The sequence below is a fragment of the Ambystoma mexicanum genome, chromosome 9, assembly GCF_040938575.1.
Source record: "Ambystoma mexicanum isolate Mex_15411 chromosome 9, UKY_AmexF1_1, whole genome shotgun sequence".
NCBI lineage: Eukaryota > Metazoa > Chordata > Amphibia > Caudata > Ambystomatidae > Ambystoma > Ambystoma mexicanum.
This window is the reverse complement of record NC_090931.1, coordinates 804,250,273-804,275,554: the sequence shown is the minus strand read 5'-3', so window position 1 is coordinate 804,275,554 and position 25,282 is coordinate 804,250,273. Positions and strand designations below refer to the sequence as shown.

The window sequence follows — 25,282 nt, the reverse complement described above, 5'->3', positions numbered from 1 at the left end:
ACACCCTCACTCCAGCATTAGCCGACTTCTGCAATCACGTGTTTGCCAATGGATCTTTCCCCTTTCTCCTCAAGCACCCCCTTGTGCACCCCATTCTAAAAAAGCCTTCTGTCGATCCTACCTGTCCGGCAAACTATCACCCGATCTCTATCACTCCGTTCCTGGGCAAACACCTGGAAAAGCTGGCCATCTCCCAGCTTACTCTCCACACTGAATTTGTTGGTTGTCTCCATGACAATCAGTCTGGCTTCAGAGGAGCCAGAGGCACGGAAACTGTTCTCCTGAACACACGTAAAGATCTGCTCACTAATCTTGCCTCGAGCCTTCCTTCTATCCTCATCCTCCTTGTCCTTGTCCTTTCCTCTGCTTTTGACATGGTTAATCTCAGCATCCTGATCAATAGACTTTGTGAGAACCTGGGCATCAAGAATTAGGCCCTGGAGTGGTTGTCCTCCTTCCTCTTTGACTGACCCTCCCAGGTTGAACTTGGGTCCTTTTTCTTCACCACCTCGGAGCTCTATCCTCTCACCCTGGTTTTTCAATGTCTACCTGGTTCCTTTGGCCCACCTGATCTCTACCTTCTCATCCAACTTTCGGTGGTATGCAGATGACAGCTCTCTTTCAGGCTCCCCTCAGCCTCCTACACGCTCATTCCTGACTGTCTATCCACGATTCAGGCATGGTGTGCCTCTAATGATCTCTGCCTTAATGCCAGTAAGACTGAGACCCTTCTCATTGGGCACCCTGCTCTAGCTTACCCCCTCTCACTCTGACCGCCCTTCTTGGGCCCTCATCCTTTGCCTGTGAGGCAAAAAACCTTGGCGCCATCTTCGACTCCACTCGCTCCTTCTCTCCTCACATAACAGACCTTGCTAAGAAGGCCCCCTACCAGCTGCACCTCCTCAGAGGTATTCTTCCTTTCCTCACTTTTCCCCAGAAGCTCACTGTCTCCAGAGCCCTGGTTCTCTCTAGGCTGGACAACTGCAACAGCCTCTTTTTCAATCTGCCTTCCCCTACTCTCCTCCCTCTGCAACTAATCCAGAACAGGACTGCAAGACTTGTCCTTGGCCTTAAGCCCAGGGACCATATCTCTCCAGCCCTTAAATCTCTCCACTGGCGGGGGCGTGTCCAGGAGCACCAGCTATGTGGCAGCTCCTCTGATGGCCTCCATTTGGGACCCACGGCACACGTCGAATATGTAAGGCTTCTGCTGTCTATTTAAAACTGATGTCACAGCGGCAGCTGCTGGAAAGTTCGGAGCGTCCTCAAAAGGCAGAATGGGCTCTTAAGTCTTCTTAGAGCCCCAAAATAGAGCCAGTGAACCTGCTACCCCCTCCACCGCTCTGAATTCAAAATGGCGGATGCGCCGAATGGACGCGGCTGTTCAGCCTTACCAGCAGCCTACAAGTGAGGAGAGAGCCCGACACAGATGATCGTGGCCCATGAGTGGAGTGTGGGCCCAGAGCGGAGTATCGGGAGGTGACGGGACCCCACCTGTTTAATTTGCCCTATACGGAGCCGTCTCAAGACCTCTGAACGCCCGCGGGGACATCCACAAAGTATTCCGGCGGCGTCGCCCCCTGCCTGACCTAGAGGGGGAATCTGCCTTGCTGAAGCAGCGACGGAAGGGGGGGACCCCGTGGCGAGGATCACTACTCCGCCCAGCGTCCTGAGGCAGCCACCTGTTCTCCCGCGGCCTCGCACAGACTGCAACTCCCTGGGCGGTCCCTGCTTCCTCAGCAAGGTCCTCCTCTGAGCCCGGGAAGGTGCTGGTGGCCTCCAGCGTGGCTGGCGCTGGCCCCCGGAACTCAGAGGCGGCTACCTGCAACGCCGGCCTCCAGGCACGACTCATGAAGGAGAAGCCCCCTGGGGAATACCTCCGGCCCCATCTCCGCTTTGAGACAGTCACATGCGCGCCAACAGCCCCACGCAGCTCACAATACCCAGAGCAGCCTACAATACCCCTGTGGGCCCCAATGTGTCGGACCCTGCCCCCCGAGTCTCCGAGGTGGCCACCCAAAGCAGCAGCCCTCTGGCACAATTTTCAGCCTCGCCTGCCACCGCCTGGAACCTTCTGGTAGCCAGGCTCTTTACTCCTCAGGCTGAAGTGCTACGGTGGCTTCACAACACCCCAAGCCAGCAGTAACCTCAGCAAACCACACCACAGCTCTAAGGAGTCCTCCCACCACCCCCCCTAACTTGGCGGGCTCCCATTGCCAGGCTCCGACTCCCGCAGCCAGCTCTTGGAGGTGTCTGCCTCACCTACTACTTTCTGGGGCGCCCCGGCCCACTCCCTTGACCCCGCCTGGAAAGCTAGGCCCAAAGCCTGCCTGCCTGGGGAGGCAGTAATTCCTCCGTTCCTTGCTAGCCAGCAGTAGGAGGCGGTCCCCTTTAGATAACCCAGCAGCCGTCAGCCAAGTCCATCGGGATCCCGAAGCCTGACGCCTGACCCTACGTCCTTGAAGAACAGGTACCAAGGTGACCCAAGACTTGCTCCCAACGTCTGATGAGCGCTAGCATGGCATGACCTCCATCTTCTCCCTTACCCTATGGAGACTTCGCCTGGGGTCTTGCCAATCATCTAGGCTCCTGCCCCACCCATGGCACAGTACCCCAAAACTCAGCTTCTCATACCTGCTGCCTAACTCCACTACACAGGGCGGAACGGAAGGCGCGGATCTTGCCCTGTGGCCTCTAGTGACAGTCTCCTCCAGGACCCCCTCATTTTCGCTGGTGCTGCCTGAGCTGACATAAGGGTCCCTGAAACGGAGTCCGAGAGCAATGGCTAAACATCTCAAACCGCCTAAGAGCTCAGACATTTCTACCATGTTACTTTCAGTGGACAAAGGGAAGAAATCCGACCCCCCCCCACCAAACTCACGCCTCAGAAGATCCCAGAAGAGAAGGGGATGTTAGCAACTAAAGAAGACATCCAGTCCTTCATGTTAGATATTAAAGCGGAGTTCAGATCCTGCATGTCAGAGCTCACCACAAAGCTGGAGCGAACGGATCAGAGAGTCATGGAAGCGAAACAAAGACTTGGGAGAGGTTGAAGACCTGACCCAGGGGCACGCTGCGACTCTGTTGGAAATGCAATGCTCGATCCAGGCCCTGCAGGACAGGAGTGAGATTGTCGAGTTTAAACAGGAGGACCTTGAAAATAGGGCCCGCTGTAACAACCTACGTTTTCGTGGGGTCCCCACTACAGTGCCGGAAAAAAGATCTAGCTGAATATGTAGGCGATTTCTTTCAATCATTGCTCCCGCACATGGATAAGGCTCAACTCATACTAGACCGCACTCACAGGCTGCCCCCAAGACGGGGGGTAGAATCAGACCCCCTCCGCCCCCTCCCGATGTGATAACAAGGATCCACTTCTATACCACCAAGGAAGCCATCTCCTCGGCAATAGGTTGTCCCGAGATGAGTTAATTTTCCAAGGCGCCCCGCTCCAGATCTATCAGGGCCTTTCCCTTGTGACATTACAGAAGAGGAGGACCCTTCGGCCCCTAACGCTTTTTCTGCAAGACCATCAAGTCCGATACCGATGGCTGTTCCCCACAGCTTTGCAGTTTTCTTAACAGGGAACCCAACGCAGAATCAGTCATCTGGAGACCATGCAACTATCCTGCACCCGGATTCTCCAGGGGGCTCATCCTCCCCCAGTCTGCACCGCCCTACGGAGGAGCTAAACAGGTCTCCCCCTAAGCCGAGGCACCCTGCCTGGTCGAAGGTGCAGAGGCGCCGAAATGCGAAGTAGAGCTGCCGCAACTCGCCTTCTGAGATGATCGACAGTGGAACTTAATGCGACAAAAGTGATACTGCGGGCCCCAAGCGGCCCATGCCCTCCTCCAAGGCGTATGCCATCAAAATCCCCTTGGAGGCGAACTCAGTTTCTCTTTACCGTCCTAGCCCTGAAGGCTGGATGGACAGGTGTGGGCCCGTTTGCCATGGGAATCGCTTAGTCAAAGGAATCGGCCTCACGAACCGTTACATGTTCACCCTCCCGTTGGAGGGGGTTAAAACCCCAGCTGCATGATGGCTGCATCTTCACTAAGCCTCCAGATGGCATCTGAGCTCTATCCCCACCAAGCTCCGTCCAGGTATCCTGCAAAAGTCCAGGAGGTGCCTCCACCACACCGAAAATTGAAATTTCTTACACTAAACGTCAGGTGTCTGAACTCCCCCCACTAAAAGGAAATCCACGCTGCACTGCTTGCAGATCGAGGAAGCCTCTGTGGTTTTCCTCCGGGAGACTCACTTGATTCCTACGGACTTCACCCGTCTCCGCAACAGATTCTTCCCATTGCAATTCTTGGCGTCCAACGGCACCAAGAAAGGGGGCACTGCTGTTCGCTTTGCAAAGGGCCCCAGGCCACAAATCCTGGACACCATGCGCTGTTCCGAGGGCCGCTTTATGGCGGTCAAATGCCTGATCTATGGTCAGCTCTACTCCCTCATCCCAATTTACGCCCCAAATGACAAACAAGAAGAGTTCTATGGTGCCCTAGAGGATGCCCTCCCTCAGTTCATCGAGGGCCAGACTATCATTGGGGGAGATTTCAATGGAGGTCCGGACCCGCTTAAAGACAAATCGCATCCTCCTGCTCGCAAATACTCCAAGTTGGCAGCAAGCCATCTCCAACTGTTCAGAACCCTTGATGTGGTGGATACGTGGTGGGTGCTTTACGAGCAAGACTATTCCTTCTACTCATACGTTTACAGAACCAATTCCCGAATTGACCTATTGGCCTCCCCCCAAGTTTTGGCCTTTGCTGACAATGTCACCATTGGACCTAGGGTGCTCTCTGATCACGCCCCAGTCGCCTTAACACTCGGGGCCCATGAACCTGACCCTCCCCCACGACGTAGATGGACACTGTACGACCCTATTCTTGGGGACATGCCGCTGAGGGACTCCATAGCGAAGTCAATTAAGAATTTCTTTAAGGAAAACCGGAACGAGGATACCTCCCCGGCTAATACCTGGGACGCAATGAAAGCAGTGGTGAGAAGGGCACTAATACCCCAAGGAGCAGCCTTTCACAAATGCAGGCGGCAGGCCCGCCTCACCCTGGAAAACGAGGTCCACGAGGCGAAGGCAGTCTGCAAGGCCAAAAGTTGGACCCCGAGAACTCACCGGGCCCTACAGGCAGCATTAAATAGGCTGGAAGAACACTATGCCGAGGACACAGCCAAACTACTAGCTAAAACTAAGCAAGGCTACTATGCCAAAAGCAATAAGGCGAGCAAACTTCTGGTGGAGAAACTCGCCAAGGCTAAGAAGCGGAATACTATTTTGGGCCTGCGCAACCCCCAAGGCAGAGACCAATTTGCTGATCGAGACAAGCTACAACTGGCAGTCACCCACCTCACAGACACCATGTCAGCATCCCCGCGGATGCTTGAGGAACAACAAAACTACCTACGGGGCACAGCCCTCCCTCGCCTCGAAGGCGCGACGAGAGAGAGCCTGGAGGCTCCTATTACAGGTGAGGAGGTCGATGCAGCCATCAAGAGTCTTAAACCCACAGGCCCAGGACCGGACGGATATACGACCTGATTCTATAAAATCTTTTGCCCTCAACTCTAGGCCCCCTTGACAACTCTTTTCAATTCCTTGCCACCTCGGGGACCATCAACCCCTCAATGCAGGAATCAATCACAGTCCTCGCCCTCAAACCGGGAAAAGACCCCAGGGACAACACTTTGTATAGGCCCATCTCGCTACTAAACCTCGACGCTAACATACTCAAAGGTCCTGGCAAACTGCTTGGCGGGTGTTCTCCCCGATATCATAGCCCCAGAGCAGACAGGATTCATAATGCATAGATCGACTGCAGATAACATCTGCAGAGTCCTCATTTTGATAGACATCGCGAATCAGGATTCGTAGAAGCTAGCCTTACTGGCCCTAGACGCAACCAAGGCATTTGACAAAGTGGACTGGGCATTCCTGCGACTCACCCTCGAGTCCTTCCACTATGGGCCCACCCTCCAAATATTGATATTAGCTAACTACCAAGCCCCGAAAACCCTTCTTAGGGTCAATGGCCTCTTGTCCGATCCAATCCCGTTGACCTGTGGGACCAGACAGGGATGCCCCCTCTACTCTTTGCTCTAGCCATGGGACCCCTCGCCCAGCGAATCCATCTAAACCCCGGGTCAAAGGCCTCCAAAGTGGGCCCCTCCCAACACAAGATCGCACTTTATGCAGATTATGTGTTGCTATCCAGACACTTCTGCTTCACTGGGGCCAGCCCTGATAGAGATCCATAGGTTTGGGAGGGTATCAGGTTTTACCATCAACTTTGGGAAATCGGCAGCATTGGGGATTGGGCTGGAGCAGGGGGACCGTGAGTCCTTTAGATCCCTACGCCCGATTCAACTGAGCGAGAAGTCTATTCCCTACCTGGGGGTCCAGATTCCCGCCCGCCCGGAAGACATCTATCGGGCTAATTTCCCTTCACTTTTCAAAGACTTAGAGCGGGACCTCGACCGATGGCTTCTGCAAGAGCTCTTGCTCCTGGGCCGTATCACGGCTTGTAAAATGAATCTCCTCCCACGATTTCTCTATATGTGCACATCCCTCCCCACTACAATCCCACGGCCCCCGCTTCGGCGCCTGCAAAGGAAAATATTCTGCTTCATTTGGAGGGGTAAAAAGTCACGGATCCCCCCAGAGGGTCATGATGAGCAATCCCAGGCTGGGAGGCTTAGGTGTCCCCGACCTCCAGAAGTACCAGGTGGTGGCGCAGATGGCCCACACCCAGGCCTGGGCCATCCTCTCGGGTCACCCGAAATGGGCAGAGATTGAACAGTCTCGCTTGCCCCTCCCCCTACGCTTCCTTCCACACCTCCCGGACCCTTGCGCCGGTCAAGGCCAGGCACCCTGTCCCCCACTAGACACATCTTGAGAGTATGGGATTGGGCTCGTAAATTTAAAGGCATCCCGGGAGGCTTGGGCCCTTCTGCCCCAGTCTTTCACAACCCGGCCTTCGCACCGGGATCTTCCCCCTCGAACTTTAAGAACTGGATTGCGGGTGGCCTTAGTTCACTGGGTCAGCTCTTTGAGGAGAACCAACCGCGCACCTTCGAGCAATGCAAGAATGCTTTCCGACTAGCAGAAACGGATAGGTTCACCTATTCGCAACTGCTACATTGGTGCTCCCATCCGCTGACCTGCTCGGCTGCATCATAACCCCTTAGCCCCCTCAAACTCACAGTCGCAGACCCACCGGCTCAGGGGAAAATCTCTGCCCTCTATAGGTTATTACAGGTGGACTTCCTCGCCGCTAGGGCCTCCTATATGTCACAGTGGGAAGCGTATCTGGGGCACCCTATAGAGGACCAGACCTGGGTGGACATCTGGTCGGGGACACACTCGTCCTCCTTTTGTATCACTAACCGGGAGTGCGCACATAAACTACTCCTACGATGGTACTACCCCCGCTCCGCCTACACCACTTCAACCAGGTCCTAGACCCCTTATGCTGGCGCCGCTGTGGCCTCCCAGGATCCTACCTGCGCATGTGGTGGACATGCCCAGTGATAAGAGTTTTGGTCCCAATGCACGGCTATCATTGCAGACATCACTCAGGTGGCGATTCCATTGGAGCCGGAACCTATCCTATTGGGAGTCCCAATCCCAAGTACCTATCCGAGAACCGGCAGGAAGGCGGCCCTCTTAACACAACTCCTCCTCGTCGCTAAGATCACAGTGGCACGTACCTGGAAATCTCTGGAGGGCCCCCTGATGATCCTATGGTGGCTTAAACTCGGACATTTTGATAGCCGAGAAAATCACAGTGGCTAACAATGGCCTCCTCCACCGCTTTTCAAACACCTGGGTGCCTGTGTTGGACTATGACCAGAACTTCCCGGCATTAACTTATAAACCACGCCTGGTTGCAAGTGCCCTTCATTCTGAGGGCAGGGAGCCAGTCCTGGCCCTTGCGGCGTTGGATCCCGACAATGGCTGAGAGAGGGAGTGGGAGGGGGAGGAGAGAGGGGTCAAGGACATGCTTGGGTATTGAACTGGAGGCGATTGGTAGTCTAATGTCTGTTACCTAATTGTCATCTGTGTGCTGGTTTTAAAATAAACAAGATTAAAAAAAACAATCTCTCCCCACTGGCTCCCAGTGGCTGCAAGGATCAAGTTCAAGACCCTGTGCATTATCCACAAGGCTTTCTGGGTCCGGGCCCCACTACATCCAACTCTCTCTTCAAAAATACCTTCCTTCTCGAGCCCTTTGCTCAGCTACCTCAGCTACCTCAAGCTCTCTGAGGGTCAGTGGCTTCTCCAGGCAGAGAGTGGGGCGTTGGGAGGGCAGGGGGGTTAGATCTCTCTCCTCTGCAGATGCCTCCATGCCTCCTTCTGGAATGATCTCCCTGCCCCCTCTCAAACTTGAGCCGGACCACCTAAAGTTCCAGAAGCAGCTCAAGACTTTCCTTTTCTTCTCTGTTTTCTCTCTCTCTCCCCTGCTGACCTACCCCGTCTGTTGTGCAGACTGGTTGTTTGGCTACCCTCGGAGGCTCACTGGGTACCAGGCTCCCCCATGATCAGTCTCCCCTGCACTGCCTCAGTGCATAACGCACACTTAGCAGCTGTAACTATTACCCTATAGGCCCCTGCCTCCTTGCACTTTACCCAAAGCCATGCTGCCCTGGCTGCACTTACTTAGAGCAATGCTGCCTTGATCGCACTTCCCCCTTCCCTCTCCTTGGCACTTCCCCGCTCTCGCTTCAACCTGCACTTTGTAATGTCACACTTACACGATCTGAATGACACAAGGTCTAGTAAGATCGTTGATCTTGTCCTCCCTCTGTCTTCCTGCGCCTAGAAACTATTGTGTAGCACGTTATAAATGACAATCATATACATCATATCAGAATATTTTAGACACAAAATGACGCCTATTTACCTGGGCAGGACCACATTCAACTTAGAGCAGCCTAAATCTGTCACCTCATTTGGCAACTGAGCTTCAATTTGCCCTATTAAATCAAATAACACAACTGAGGTGTGGGTAGGTGCTGGAAACAGAAAAGCTCTCAAAGAACATACATGAGATAAAAAGAAGAGAGACCAAAAAATACAACATGATAGGTTTGTGTGACTGTGGAGTGATTTAAACCATGTGCGAAAATGCACTTGGAAAATGCGGTGAAGGTGAATACTGCCAGGATATTGAGTGAACAAGTGTGTATTTGGGGTTAGGGGTAAAGTGTTTCTGAGGATGTGTACGAGTATTGTTTGTCTGGAGTTTTTTGTGTAATGTGTGTTACATCTCTGTGGTGTATTTGCTTTATGCACAACTGTATTTGCATTTTTGTGAGTTTAGATATTAGAAGCTTAAAGATAAAGCAATGATTTGTCCATGGTGCAGCCTGTGTGTGAACATACATAAACAAAAAATTACTTTCCCCTGGTTATGTACCGTCGACTGGATGTTCCTCCCACGGATTCCTCATCTTAGATATTTATTCTCCCGCTTTGCAGCTCTCAGGAACTTTTTCCCAGCAGGGGGTCATAGGCACTGGCATTGATGGCTGTCGAGGAGGAGTCCCCATGACCGGACGTGAACCCGATGCAGGTACAAATAGCGCGCTAGTTGCCCCGTGACCTCAGTTCCTTTTGTGTGCCTGCCCAGCAGGCTATTTGGGAACTTTGCTTCAGAGGTTTTCTGACGCACTTATTTTTCTTCTAGATTTGTTTACCTCAGTTGTTGTTTTTTCCCATAGCACAGCGTGTTAGGGATTTGAGACAAGAATGTTTAGTATTAAAAGAGTCATCGTATAATTGTACTAGAGTGCTCTGCAACCGCAGGGTAGGTTGGGAGGGCAATTAGTAATCTGTAGGAGGAACAACCAGTAGAAAGAACATTACCAGAGGTAAGTCATTTGTTCTTCTAATGGATTGTGTCCTCCCAGGGATTCTGCATCTTGCATGGACTCCCACAGCAGTAAGACCATTATGGAGGAGCAAACTCCATTGCAATTATCTCACCGCTCATTGGAGGACAGCCCGTCCGAAACTAGACTCATTTGTGGATAATATGTCCAGGCAGTAGTGTTTTGCAAACGTGTATGGAGCACCATATTGCAGCCTCACAGATATCCTTTACATCTTTGGAGAGCAGAGGAAGCTGCCACACTTCTGGTGGAATGTGCTCTGAAGCCTTCAGGGACTTCCTTACCCGCGCTGGTGTAGCAATCAGACACAAAATCACTATACTTTTTTTATTTTTTTATTATTATGTATATTATGTATACAGTTCATACAAACTTTCACATAATAGTATAGATAATAAATACAATATAAAATTAATCATTAACACATAGAAAACCCAACATACATAAATTAGTACACTTCTAGTAAAAGGAAAAACATAATTTGTCTATCTCACAGTGCCATATACTTACGCCTTAATTCGCTATACAAGTTACCCTGTGGCTAATACGGCAGACCATACATGATTTAGTGCTATATGTAGCGATGTATTGTCTGTATTTAGATAATAACGCCAAAAAGCGTCACCTTTGATATTATTGAGATGCACAAAAGCACCTAACAATGTCATATAGTGAGAACCATGAACAATGCATTCCGAAAGTACGTGGCCGGCGGTTACCATCTTTCCCGCAATAACACAAAGGCGACAGATCCTAGATTCCCTAGCAATGCCTAACTCTGGTCCAATGCATGCCACTACTGGGAATTTGTTTATAGCTCTGTGGGATTTTGAAGCTGTGGGACAATGGGCCTCATTACGAGTCTGGTGGTAACCCTGCCGGTGCTATTGGCGGGTTGCTGCCGGACCCGTAACATTTTACCGGCGCCTGACTTCCCATTGCCACCGGGTGATTCCAAGTCCAGTGGCCCGGGAAGTCAGGGGCCGGTAAAATGTAAGTCCCCATTCCCATAGAGTCCAATAGGACTCTATGGGAGTATAGACTCGGAAGCACCGGCACCATTGCGAATGGTGCCAGCGGATCCGTAACCGGTCTGCCTACCGTGGTCGCTGCGCCCGGCAGGGTCAGGCCTGGCAGGCCCAGTGGCTCCAGCAAGCAGACTCCTAGTTTGCCAGTCCGGAAACAAGGGTGTCAGTGATCTTCCCAGCACCCTTGTTTCCGGACCGGCAAACTTGTAATGAGGCCCAATGTCTACAAAACTTTATTAAAGCTTTTCAGACTCACCAAATGGTTATAGTTTGATGGCCAGTCCCATCTTTCCAATTTTGCTATAAACCTCTTCCTTAAAACATGAGGTTCTTCTTCCCAGTTGGGTTCCCATTCAATTTCAGCAAAGGTCTTATTAGCCAAAGGGGTATACTTACTGTGGGCACGGACACAAATTCTTTCCCTAACAATTGAAATAAAAGGCAAGGCAGGGATAGCCTGGATTTTATATAACAAATGGCATGGACTTTTCAATGCCAAGGCGACCAATGAGATAAGGCCCATTTCCAGCCTGATAATTTCTAAAGCTACACTTGGGCCTAGTTTGAGAATTCTTCTCCAGAATGTACCCTCATTGATCTTTAGCCAAGACAGATCCTCCATACAAAGTGCCTCCAGCCCATATAAGATAGACGCACAGAAGCTCTGTTTATATTATCATGTCTAATAAACTGTAGACTGATTTCTCTTTTATACATCTAACAATCATGTTTGTCAAGGGTATATAGCCTTGCGCTTTTCCCTCACAACAATTGCCGAATAATCACAGCTGGTTTTTAATTCCAAGCCCAAATATCTAAAAACATGTAACATGCTCAACAAGGTTGCCGGCAACAACCATCCTAAGAAAAGTGGTCTTTCTGTGGGCAAAGTGTATTAGCTTTGTTTTCAAGAGATGGTTTGCTTCGTTATTGCTCTACCCGTTTTCGTGCCGGCATATCCAATGAACAGCTGGTCTTCCAGCCTGAATGGTCTTGTCCTGGTGATGTAGAAACTCAGAGCCCTGCTGGGATCGGGACTATGCAGCCTTTCTTACTCCTTGTATGGATGAGGAGGTTTATAGAAGGCCGGAAGAAAGATGGTCTGTGACAGATTAAACCTTGATACAACCTTTGGGAGGAACTAAGGGCGCTCTCTAAGAGTCACCTTGTCACTGGAAAACACTGGAAAAGGGGGCTTACAGGACAGGGCCTGCAATTCACTTACTCTACGGGCGGATGAAATGGCAACCACAAAGGCGGTCTTGCAATATAGTAGCCTCAGAGGACACAAATTTAATGGGCCAAAATGGGGAAGCCATGAGGACAGTTAACATTAAGTTTAAATCCCCTGCTGGAGCCATGAAAGGTTATCGGAGGGAAAGTATTAAGCAGGCCTTTTAAAAATTGCACCAACCCGGGTATCAAGAATTATGATCCTTGTTCTGGTGTGCGCTTGAAAATAGAAAGCACTGCTAAATAGCCCTTGATAGTGGCAACATGAAGGCCCTGTTTTGCCAAATGAAGAACGAAGGATAACACCCTTGATATGTCACATAAGAAAGGATCCACATTCTGTGCTCTGCATCAGCTGCAGAATTTCTTCCAACGGGAACATTATAGAGCTTTTGTTGCTGTCCTTCTGGCCGAAAGCAACTCCATCACTTCTTCCAGCAGGTCCTAATCCCTGTACCTTAGCCTTTCAGACTCCAGCCGTGCTGGTGCAGCGTTTGTACGCTCGGGTGAAGAACCAGCCCTCTCTTCTGAGGTATAAGGTCTGTCCTCTGGGGACGACGATGTGGAGAACACATGTCTATGTCCAGAAGGCCTGGGTACCATATTCTCCTGGCCCAGCCCATAGTACCTCTTCAATATCCTGATCACGTGAGGAATGACAGTGGGAACGCATATAGGAGCTGAAGTTCCATTCCACCACTAATGCGTCCCCATGTGCTCTTCTATGGGGAAATTCCTTGGAGCAGAAATGTTCGCACTTCCTGTTCACACTTGAGGGGTTTCCCAAAGGGCAAAGATCTATAGAAGAACATCTTGGCACAGCTCCCACTTGTTGGAGACCAAGCCCTGCTTGTTCAGGGCACTGACGTATTCACCTTACTGGCAAGGTGAATTGCTGATATAGAGAACTTGTTCTGCAACACCCAGAACAAGAGCTGCATCCCCTCTCTGCACAGAGGGAGTGACCCTGCACCCTTACCCTTGTTGATGTAGTGCATGACCACTGTGTTGTCTGTCATGATCAGGACAGACTTCCCCTGTATGGAGGGCAAGAAAGCTATCAGTGCCAGTCTGATCGTCCTCAGCTCCAACAGGTTTATGTGACGTCTTGTCTTCGCTATGGACCACAACCCTCTCACCATCTTCTTTTTCAGTTGAGCACCCCAGCCTTTCAGAGATGCGTCCATCACTACCATTGACTCTGGCCACGGTTGCTAAAAGGGTTCTCCCGCCATCACGTTCTTTGTGCGAGTTCACCACAGGAGGTCCTGAGCAACTCTGTTCAGGACTGGAATCAAGTCCCTCATGCAGCCAGAGAACTGCGACCATTGAGACCAGAGGACCCATTGGAGCAATCACATTCTCAACCAAGCCTCTGGCACCAGGAGGATGCATGAGGCCATGGGGCCGAGCAACCGCAGGGAATCTAGGGTTGGCAGGCATTGGGTGTTCATGAATTTGGTGACCATCAGTAGGATGTGTAGAGCCCTCGCCTCAGGAGGGAAAGCCTTGCCTGAGGGAGAATCCAAAACTGCTCCGATATGTTGGTGCGTTTGAGAAGGTGTCTGCTGGGATTTATTTAAATTGAGGGAGATGCCCAGCATGTGAAGGAGGTGGCAGGTGAGTTTGAGATGATCCGCAGACCGCAGCCTTATTAACCAATCGTCTTGGTAGGGAAAGACGTGGATCTCCCCTTTCCGGAGACTGGCTGCCATTACCGCCAACAGCTTGGTGGAGACCCTCAGGGCGAAGGTAAGCCAAAAGTAAGAACTTGAAATTGGTAGTGGGAATTGCCTATGACAAACCTCGGGTACTTCCTGTGCTTTTGATGGATCGACACATGGAAGTACGTGTCCTGTAGGTCGAGTGACATTAACCAACCCTGATTTTCTAGGGCCTGGAGGATCTGCGAGTGTGTTACCATCTTGAATTTTTCTTTCCTGAGGAACTTGTTCAAGCACCTCAGGTCCAAGATGGGTCGCAGACCTCTGTCTTTATTTGGGACCAAGGAATAGTGAGAGTACCACACCCTGTTTCTTTCCGGAATAGGTACCAACTCTACAGCACACTTCTACAGAAGAGAGGAAACCTCTTGCAGGAGAAGTGGATCAGGAACACGAAGTGGGCTGATCCGCAAGGGGCAAATCTGCCGGCGCTTTAAAAACGGGAGGCAATAACCTTGGGAGACTACCTGAAGTGCCCATCCATCCATAGTAATGGCGCACCATTCATGCGCGTGTCAGACGCCCCCCTACTGGCATAGTGTGGCATAACTTCTTAAATACGTTTTGTGGCGGGCCACGCTGGAGAAAACAGACACGGACGTGGCCTGCCTCCTCTACCTCTGGAAGGTTGAAAGAAACATCTCTGACCTAGTCCTCGACTAGCAGCGGGCTGTTTGCCTTTGTCTGTAGCTGTAGAAACCAATACGGCTTGCCCTTCCATTGATCCGAAGGTTGAGCAGGTTGCCTAATCACCACTAAGGACTTTGCTGCAGCCTTGGATACCTGCAGTTTCTCAAGACGGTAATCTGCCTTTTGGCGAAAACAAATGTGAGCCTCCAAAAGGCATGTCAAGAAGCTTCGCTTGGATGTCCTGCGCCAATCCTGATTTCCTCAGCCAGGTGAATCTTCACATGACAGAACTTGCTGCGATTGACCTCCCGACACAATCAGCCGCGCCGAGTCCTGACTGCAGGGATCGGATCATTGCTTCCTTGCCATCCTCCATTTCCTCATGCCACCTTCTTGGATGTGTTCAGCTGTGTCCGCAATCACAGACCAAAGTGTGGGTGTGTGTGTGTACTATGACAGTGCATGTGAAGCATTAACTGACTTACGTGCCATACTGCCAAATGCAAAAACCTTTTTAGCTAAAGCATTGTAACGCTTGCATCCCAGTCAGGGGGTAAGGATGGGTAGGCGATTGCCTTATTGCCCACAGTTGCAGCCTGTACTACCAGACATCATGTGCAGGATGCCTGGTTAGGAACTCTGGGTCAGATAGGGATGGTTTGTACTTTTTAGCAAAAATCTTTGTGGAATGCTGGCCCCAAACATAAGTCTTCCATAGATCAATGAGGGGATTTTTTTTTATGGCATTGTGTAACAGAAAGCCAGGTTCAACGAATGTGCTTTTGTCCAGAATGTCAGTCAAGTCACATTCCGTTATGTTGCCAGGTGGGGGACACTAACCTAATGCATCCGTCACCTTTGCCATCATTTTCCTATATGCCACATTTGTATGGGCTCTAGGATCTCCCTGTGGGAATTCCACCCTGGGAGAGGTGTCCAAGCCACTTGCCTCGTGAAGAGCTAAAGCGAGGTCGGATAATCTCTTTTCCTCATTCTGGAACACCTCAGGACGTTGAGGAAGATCCATGGGCTCAAACTCGAAAGGGACTGGGTCTTCATCCTCATCAAAAATGCCCCAAAAACAGGACATAAAATCCATGGTAGATTTTGGAATGAATCTACTCAAGGGATCCTCGACTGTCTTCGACAATTTAGGCTGTGACCCGCCAATGGCGTTGACAGTAGGATCGAGGACTTCACCGGTCTTGGGGGCTCTTAGTCACATAAGGTTGTTGGTGAATTGGGTCCCTGCCGGCCTTGTTGGGTACGGTGGGCTCTGAGGCGGTCTTCATGGAGGAAAAGAGAACAGGCAGACCCGCTTTTCTCAAAGACCTGCAACATCTTGATATGAAACTCTTTCCACTTCCCCACTGAGGCAGATTTAGACAGGAACCATACCCGTCTCTCGGGGGATGAGTCCGTACATCGATGCCTTCTCCTTCTCTTCTTCTTCTTGAAGGACAGGAGTCGCTCCTTCAGCGGGATCTCTTAAAGAGTTTTTAGGACCATTGTTTCTCTTTCTGTAGCTTTCTTTTTAGCCACATAGCTCTTTTTATCGGGTCGAAGCTTCGATGGTGTCGTACTTGGAGACTTCGAAGATGATTGACCTACGGCAAATTTGGAGGCTCCCTCCTTTAAGACCTTTGGTGTCATCACCATTCACAAGCTGCAAACCACCATGACGTGGTCGGTACCAAGGCACCACAGACAAACTCTGAGGGTCGGTAAGCAATGTTTTTGCACCACAATCACAGCCTGAGGGTTTCAGAGTAGACAGGTTGATAAAGTCTACCAGAAATTCAATTCATTTTGAAGAAAAATAAGTGTGTCAGATAATCTCTGAAGCAAAGTTACCGAGTAGCATGCTTCCATGCGGAAAAAAGGAACTCAGGTCCCGGGGTGCTGAGTTCCCTACTTGTAACCGCATTCATATGTCCGGTCATGGAGTTGTAGTAAAAATACAAGTTCAGCACGGTAAAGAGACACAAACTTACCAGCTGCAAGAGTAGTGCTTGACCTAGGAGGGGGTTGTCCCAATAATCTCTTGGCTATTATGATTAAGCTAAGGAATGACTCTAAATAACAGTGTCTCACCTGTACAAAACTAAAACTATATAATAGAGGTGGACCACAGGTATGATGGAATTTAACATTTGGCGGAGGCACAGGAAGAAAGCCTCACGGCAAGCTTTTCCTAAAAACGTACTAATGCTAATTAGTGTAGTTTGTTATAAAAAAAGTTTGATTTAGGGGTGTTACTTTGACAGCACCTTTCGGTTCCGTGCTCTGTATGAAATTGCTGCCACAGCTGGCCCTGAATCAAACTGTTACTTATTGCTCAGAGTACACTCCTTTTTGACTATTTTTGTAATTTTTACTACCAAATTGTGTGGTGGCCCCCTGCACAGAGACAACTTGACAGCCATTGACGCCAGTGTGCATGATGCCCCCTGCTGGGAAAAAATTTCAGAGTGCTGCAAGTCAGACAAATAAACATGAGATGAGGAATCCATTGTAAATTAGAATTTTGTGGATTATGTGCAATATTGAAATGCACACAACTAATTGTTTCATGTAGAAAAGAAAGTATATTCTAGCACTATAATCAAAAGAATCACGGGCAATAGCCAAGAGTATGAACAATACACTTTGTAGAATCACTGGTTTAAAACTCCTTTCCCCAACTCTATTGGTGGGTTCATGTGAATTCAACAATATAAAAACATACATACATACCATATCCAGCAGAAGATATACAGATTCACGGTTCCTTGTAGTTGTTTTATCGGTTTCCTGGCCAATTTTCAGTAAACTTGAAGAAGCAAGCTGAAAGAAAAGTGTAAAGGAGTTGTTTCTTTCCCATTTCTACATGTTAACATGCCTTTGCTAGATATATAAATTGAGTGATGTTTAATGTTTGAACATAAAAGATACATCACATAACTATAATGTCATCCCCCCATTTTTGCATTCAAGCTGCCATACCCATTGTGAATTCTTTCCTCACTTAGGAGTCGTGATCCAGAGAAGAAATAATGGTGCTGTGGTGGTATTTTCAGCATTGCACTATTAGAATTGCATGCTAACAACCCATCATAAATCTGTTGAAATTCATAATACCATTGCCCCTAAATGTAATAGTAACCGCCAGATTGTCCTTAGGACATATACGCTGGAAAGAAATGGTCCAGCTTCCCACATGGATTTTATCACAGAGCTCAGTGGGTAGAACAAAGGACCAGTACAGACTTTTCAAACCAAACCCAATCAGTCTTCCCGTGCCTTGCAGAGTCTGGTTAGTTTCAGATTTAAGGGTTACAAGCAAATCCTATTTTCTCGTGTCCTTCACAACCCCACTCCATAGTGGGCTTAAGGGTTTCTTGAAGCATTGTTATTTTATTTTGATTTTATTAAGTGCTTTTGATTTACATCAAACCTTATACGATAAAAAACATGCATTCATTTTTTTAAATAGCAATATTGATCATATCTACTAAATATTAGAATTACTCTTCTTTAATTTTCTACATTAAATCCAATCCACGAGTTTAAAAAATATTCACAACCCAGAAGAGTCCAATTTTAAGAAATACTTTACATTGCTAAAATTAAAGGTAATTTATCACCTGCCAAAATGCAGACCCATAGTTAAATCTTTGCTTCAGAAACGTGCTACGGTTCGGAAATGCCATTGAACACTGATGAGTCTGCTCATAGGTTTTGGGGTCCCCGCAGCGTGCCGACAGACACATGAACAATTGAAACACTTATATGAAACCTGACCAAGTAAATTAGCAAGACAGAATTTACACAAGTCCTCATATAAGAGAAGTCAATATGGGCAAAGTTGGAGTAAATATCACCAGCATATGAACGTTAATGAAGAAATTGACAGACAGAACTTGAACAAGTCCCCATATATCTAAATTGATCAACGCTGTCAGACCATTCCTAACCCAACAGAACTGTATCACCATAGCTAGAGCCCTCATCGGCTCTAGATTGGACTACTGCAATGCTCTCTTCATTGGCACATCGCAAAAGAACTTGGCCAAACTTCAGATAGCACAGAACAACGCCTTAAGGGCAGCCACCATCCTTTCACGCAGGGAATACATCTCCACGATCAGAAGACGGGCACACTGGCTACCTATCGAGGAAAGGGTTGTCTTCAAAACACTAGCCCTAACCCACAAATGTATTCATGGCCTCGCCCCCAGATACCTTACGCAAAGGATCTCCAGACAAACAGCCTCCAGACCCGCCAGATCTGCCTATTCCAACCGCATCACAGTACCTCACTCACGCAGAGTGCGTGCTGGAGGATCTGCTTCCCAACTTTGGCCGCCACTCTCTGGAACAAACTCCCAGACCAGATTAGATATATCGAATCCCATGCCGCCTTCTGCAAGGCCCTAAAAACAAGGCTCTTTGTCTAAATAGTCTATTCCTCATGTATAATGTCTCTACTTTCGCTATAACCTGAACTAGACATACTCTGTATTGTAGAGCATTGTACTCAGTAACTCAACTGTATAAATAACTGTATGTTGTTAAGCTTCACTCCTTGGGCTGCTTACTGTAACCCACAAGCAAGCCTCCTTTAAGTCTACTTATAGAGCCTTGTTGCCTGGAGGGCTGGAGGGCTGTAGTGCGCTTTACAAATCCAAAATAAAAAAAAAATATATGAGATCAATATAGGGGAAGTTGGAACACGTAGTTTCTAAAGTCAATGAAGTATAAACAGTGAAGAAGAACAACTGTGTTATACTGAAAGAGAACATTGTAGAAAGTCGTGGTGAAAGAAGTACAACAGGCAGTGAGCCTTTGGGAGATAGATACTTGGCAGGGGAGTATAGCAGGAGATCTACAAAACCCAAAAGAGGATTCCTGGCAGGGGAGTAGAACAGGTAATCCATTTATTTATTCATAGGTCGTTTATAAGGCGCTTATACAGCAGGACAGTCTTTCAAAGCGCCACAAGGCAAAAGTGACGGAGCAAGGGAACAAATAGACAATGATGACCTTGTGTAAATCATAGAACAAAACAGCGGTCCTGCTAGGCCTTGAGACATTCGGAACGTGCAAGTGCAGAGAAAAAGGAAGAGGTGGGGTAGGGGTTAATTGTTGGAGGGTACCCCAGGCGGGAAGAGACAGAAATGCCTGTTTTGGGGGCAATAGGTAAGTGGGAGGGCGGGGACGTCCCAAGTGAAAGGGAAGTCTACCAGCCAACTGTTAAGTGCAGGCCTGTGACGGATTGCCCGATAGGCAGGTAAGGGCCAAGAGGCCAGTGCAAGGGGGCAGGGGGTGGATGCTGGTGAGGATTGGGCAGATGCCCAGGACCATATAGGACTTTTGAGGGTCCAGCTGTCAATCTTAGCTACTGTGGGGATGGTTAGGGAGGGAGGGAGGGAGGGAGGGAGTAAAGGAGGAGGGGAACAGAAAGGTCTTGAGCTGCTTGCAGAACCTGAGAAGATCTGATTCAATACAAGAGAGAGAAGGAGCCCTTCCCGAGGAGAAAGCCAGCCAAGGAGAGAGATCTGCCCCCAGCTCGCTGCTTGGAGAAGCATTTAACCAGCAGAGAGTTGGAGCAAGAAGATCAAAGGCACCTAGAAGGAGAGTATTTAGTCAGAGAGAGCTGCAGATAGCGTGGACCCCAGACAGCCGTATGGATGATGCAAAGGGTCTTGAATTCGATCCTTGCGGCAACCGGAAGCCAGTGGAAGGATTTTAGGGCTAGAGAGATGCAGTCCCTGGGCTTGAGGCCAAGGAGAAGTCTTGCAACCCTGTTCTGGATTAGTTGAAGAGGGCGGAGGGAAGAAAGAGGCAGTTTGAGGAAGACTCTGTTGCAATAGCCCAGGCTGGAGAGGACCAGAGCTCTACAGACATTGAACTTCCGGGGGAAGTGAGGAAAGGGAGAATGCCTCTAAGGAGGTGAAATTGAAAGTGGGCCTTCTTGGCAAGGTCCAGGATATGAGGGGTGAATGAGAGAGAGAGGAGCTGAAGATGACGCCAAGGTTTTTGGCTTCAGTGGAAGAAGGAGAAGGAGGCGAGCCCATAGAAGGTGGTCAGAGTGGAGTAGGGAAGCGGGGAACAGGTGTCCCGATAGGAAGAATCTCAGTCTTACTAGCATTAAGACAGAGATCATTGGAGGTGCACCAGGACTGGATAGCAGACAGGCAGTCCGGGATGATAGTGGAGGAAGAGAAGGAGGAAGAGGGGAGCTTGAAGAAGAGTTGTGTATCATCTGCGTAACATTAGAAGTGAGGAGAGAAGGTGGAAATCAGGTGAGCAGATAGATGGTGAAGAGCCAAAGCGAGAGGATGGAGTCCTGGAAAACACCAGAGAGAGAGGGGTGGTGGAGGAGAAAGAACCATGGATCTCCTAGGAAGGGCGGTCAATGACGAAGGAGGACAACCAATCCAGTGCCCTGTCTGAGATATCAACGGTATCTTGGAGCCGCTTTATGAGGATGGAGTGGTTGACTGTGTCGAAGGCGGAAGAGAGGTCAAGGAGAATGAGAACAGCAGTAGAGTTGGAATCAAGGTTTGTAAGCAGTTCTTCACTGGTGTTCAGGAGAGCAGTTTCCATGCCTCTGGATGCTCGTAATCCAGATTGATGGTCATGTAAACAGCCAAAAAGATCAGTGTGTTGGGTCAGTTGGGGAAAGACCAACTTCTCCAAGAGCTTCCGACGGAAGGGTGTAGTAGAGATAGGGCGATAGTTGGCCGGTTAGGAGGGGTCGGCAGAGGGCCTTTTTAGAAGGGCGTGCACAGGGGAGTGCTTGAGTGAAGAAGGAAAAGAGCCAGAGGCTAGAGTGTGGTTGCAAAAATAAGCAAGGGTCGGTGCGAGGGAGGGGATAATTGTCCTTAAAGGTACTGGAGAAACCTGCTTGGATTTGACCTTCACCTGACAAACGCATACATCTCCCCCAGCCCCTTCTCGCAATAACGAGTAATTGGACTCAGAGTAGCAGAAGAAACATGCGTACATCATATTAGGTTATAAAAATGGCACGTTATAGGCCTTTTATTCATACCAAATGACTATATAATGAACAAATAAGAAAGCCAATACATACAAACATATACACACAGATATATATATATAGATTAGAATATAAATTGCATCACCGTTAGCCATGAGGCAGAGGAAAACTTCATCTTGGCCTCCAGACAACACTGCTTAGTCCCTTAGCAGGTGGGCGAAGAGATAATTGCGGGCAACGGGGTCTGAAGCAGAGCGTCCTCCCTTTTCAGCGAGACTGCAACACCATGGGTTCAACATCCAACTCTGACCCTTCTGTGATGCCATCTCCTTAATGGGGCACCCCCCCTTCAACTGCGTTCTGCCCTCGGCCGAAAGGCAGATCACAAGTCGATGAGCCAGAGGGTGGAAAAATCCAGTTGGATGTGGAAAAATGCATTCCCAGACCCCTTATCGTGCAGCTGCAGTGCACTTCAACTCCTCTTCTGTATCCGTCCTTAACTGGACAATACAATAACTATTCTCTGTAGTCAGTCCGCCTGCAAAATATCTATGTGACCTTGCTCTGTGTTCCCTGCTACTTGTTCATTCCGTGAGGCCTGCGGAAACGCAGACTTTATTACTGCAATGGGAGATGAGTGTTAAAAATGGCTGCGCATCGACGCCATGTTATTCTGGCTTGCATATTACAAACTAGCATTACAATCGGTTGGGCTGAGGTTTGCAGAGGATCTTGTAGCCAACAGGGGGGAGAGATTCAAAAGCAGTTACGGAGCTGGCATTGAACCAGAAGAAGGAGGCACAAGTCAGAAGAGTGTTTGACAGCAGATCGAGCATTCAGAGTGACTAAATGCAGCCGGTCAACACCTTTGAACATTTTCTGAGGAGTACAACAGGTGGGTGGTACGTCCGTCGGAAGAGAAGGAGGTACAGAGAGAGAGGAGGGAGGAGTAGCAAGAGAAGGAAGGAAATTGATGAGGGTCGGCAGGCACTGGTCGAGAAGGAAATGATTGGATTGAGAGCCTTCAGCCCTTGACAGTCCCGTTGTGACAGACACTGATGATGCACCTAGAAGATGAGAAGTGAGCCAAGAGAACCTACCATACAGAGCAACCACTAATGGGTGAGGAGAAAAAGTGGAAGAGAGTAGAGATCAGATGGCGAGGAGTCCATAGGTCTGGAGAGGGGACAGTAAAGAGGATAGCAGTGATAGTCTGTCTGGAAGTAGCGCTGGCCTAAGTGTCTGCGATAGGAAGGCCAGTGTTTGAGGGCAAGGAATACTTTTGGAACTTTTTTCTTCCAGACTTTGTGAGAGAGGAAGGATAGGTGATCGAATAGCAATAAGAGTAGATTGGGGAGATGGCCAGTGCCATGGAGGAAAGAGGGATATAAGTAGAGGCTGCATAGGCACGACACAAACTCACCAGGCAGCCTAGCAGCCGATGTACAACATAGAATCGAAGATGCAAAAAATGTAAAATCACACCGAGATTTTAAATTCACCACAAGGTACAGATGCAGCACAGCATGGGGATGTATCCTTTGGGTTGGCAGGGTGAGACATTAGAATGCCACTGAATGCAGTTAAAAAAACAGAGCAAAATGAAGCTAGATTTGACTTTTTATCAAAACAATAGAATGAAGGGCCTGGATTGCAGCAAATGCAGAATGAGTAGAACCAGGAATCGAGTTTCACACCCCAAATAGAATGCAGGACCAATAATGTAGCTAAAGGCAGCAGGGCCTACAGTACGTTTGAGATGTAATAACCCAGGAACGGTAAACATCCCAGGTTGGCGTAATTCAGCAAGTCCAGGAAGGCGCATGACATCATAGGAAGTATTCACAAGGCATCCAGTCCATCGGTCAGGCCTTGGATGGTCAGAGTGAGTAAGCAGGAAGGCAATCCACCGGTAGTAAGAAACGATGGAGAGGGGCCAACAGAGCTCATAAGGGAAGCTCAATCCAGTAGCAGTTTAGGCAAGATAAGGGAGGTAAGGAGTATGCACAGCTCGTAAAACCAGACGGAGAGGGCAACCCATGGCTAAGCCAGGGGAAGGAGGATAACCCACAGTGCTATGCCACAGGGCTGGAAGGTGGGGGATGGGTAGGTGCATGCTCTACTACAAGGATTGAGCAGGTGAGCAGGGCCGGAGTGAGCCTGTGATTAGAGCGCACTGAACGACATTACCATGTGTGCCAGGAAGGGAAGCTTTCGAGCCAACAGAGAGGTCAGGCAAAGTGTACTGGCCTGCCGGCCCAGGCCAAACAGGGCCTGACAGGGACCTTAGTGTGGGCCTTGGAGGGGGCTGACTCCTTCACCGACTGGCTCCCTCTATTGGTGGCAAAGGATGGCGGTCGGCGAATCAAGGGCCAGGAAGGCGAACTGAGTTTTCATGCAGGGGAGGCAGTCCACCTGCGACATGGCACAAGCCATGTAGCAGGGGATATTTTACATTCATGCTAAACATACAAAAGGGAAATGACATTCTGAAAAGATACCTGGCAGTAGAGTATGCTAGGAGATCACTATAAGAAGCTGTTTGTGTAGAAGGCACACTTTGGCCATCGGTAAAAAGCTGTTGTGTAAAAGAGACACTTTTTGCTATTTTTTTTAAAGAAATGTTTGCCGTCCTGAAGAAAGTGTTGTGTTAAACAGACATTTCTGCTACTTTTAAGGAATCATTGTTTAAAAAAAGACACTTTCGCTATTCTACCTGAAAAAGTTGAGGGGAAGGGAACCCCCCTGGATTCAAGGCTTTTTTGTTGAATTTCTATATCTGGTTTTTACACACTTTTTTGCTAAATCAAAATCAGAGACACTTAGCTTACACCTTTAATTGTTTATTTTTACTGTGAGGGTCAGATACATTTTGGACTAAAGAACAGTTTGCATAATTTTGACGAGACACAGACTGCTCCTTAGTTTTAGTTTCCTAGGAAGGGAAACTCTCTTTAGGATAAGGACAGAGAGGTATTTCATCCAAACCCTTTCTTACAATAAAGAGGTCTGATGTTGAAAACATTGGAACTTTGTGCCCACCTCTCATTTCTGACCCCTCACAACGAGCTGTATTTAAGATATGCACCCCTGTGCCAAACCCCTACAATTATGAGATACTGTTCTGGCAGCAGATACATCTTTAAAGAGAGGCCATACCGCAGTTATTGTAGGGTGAATGGTATTTCTTGTAATCACTACAGTCACAGGAATTTGTTATCACCTGTGTCAGCCCTGTGAGCTCAGCCCAGCTGTGAAAGGATTATGTTTATTCTTCCCAGACAAGGTTGTCCATGCCACTGCTGGCAGGACTGTAGCCTTGAGGATTGACTCTGTTCTTTGTGAGGGCAGGTAACGCACTCCCCAGGGAGACGGGCTCTCCACAAGAAGCTGTCCTGGGAACGGGAATGAAAGGTCAAACTCATTCACAAAAGGTTTGGCCTCACAACAGTGTACTGCATATCAAAATGCCTTTAATTCTATTGAGAAAGAAAAGGGCCAGGGTTAGTGTAGTGTTAACAGCTGGAGGAAGGTTCCAACATCTTGTTTCTCTTTGCCTCCAACTTTCCTTCCTGTCCCTTACACTTCCTTTAGCACAAAGCACTTTGGGTGTGATGTCGGAAGGCAAAGTTCACTAGCAGGCTGGCTATAGTCCAATCGCCTGTGGGCTTTTACCTTTAAAGTAAGGTATCTCCCACTCCTTCTTTGAATCATCTCTGGACTTTAAACCTTCAAGATGATTTCATTTGACCTTTGTTGAGGGA

The 25,282-nt window shown here is 48.9% G+C and overlaps 1 protein-coding gene across 5 annotated transcripts in view; it reads right to left on the bottom strand.

The window, feature by feature from the left end:
• Positions 1-25,282, bottom strand: part of NCKAP1 (NCK associated protein 1) — a 1,877,983-nt gene that overhangs the window by 61,370 nt on the left and 1,791,331 nt on the right. For all 5 annotated transcript variants that reach the window (XM_069615779.1, XM_069615776.1, XM_069615777.1 and 2 more), the window contains one exon: positions 17,267-17,356. In XM_069615779.1, coding sequence (XP_069471880.1) covers positions 17,267-17,356 — 90 coding nt within the window. The remainder of the gene's footprint in view (positions 1-17,266; positions 17,357-25,282) is intronic.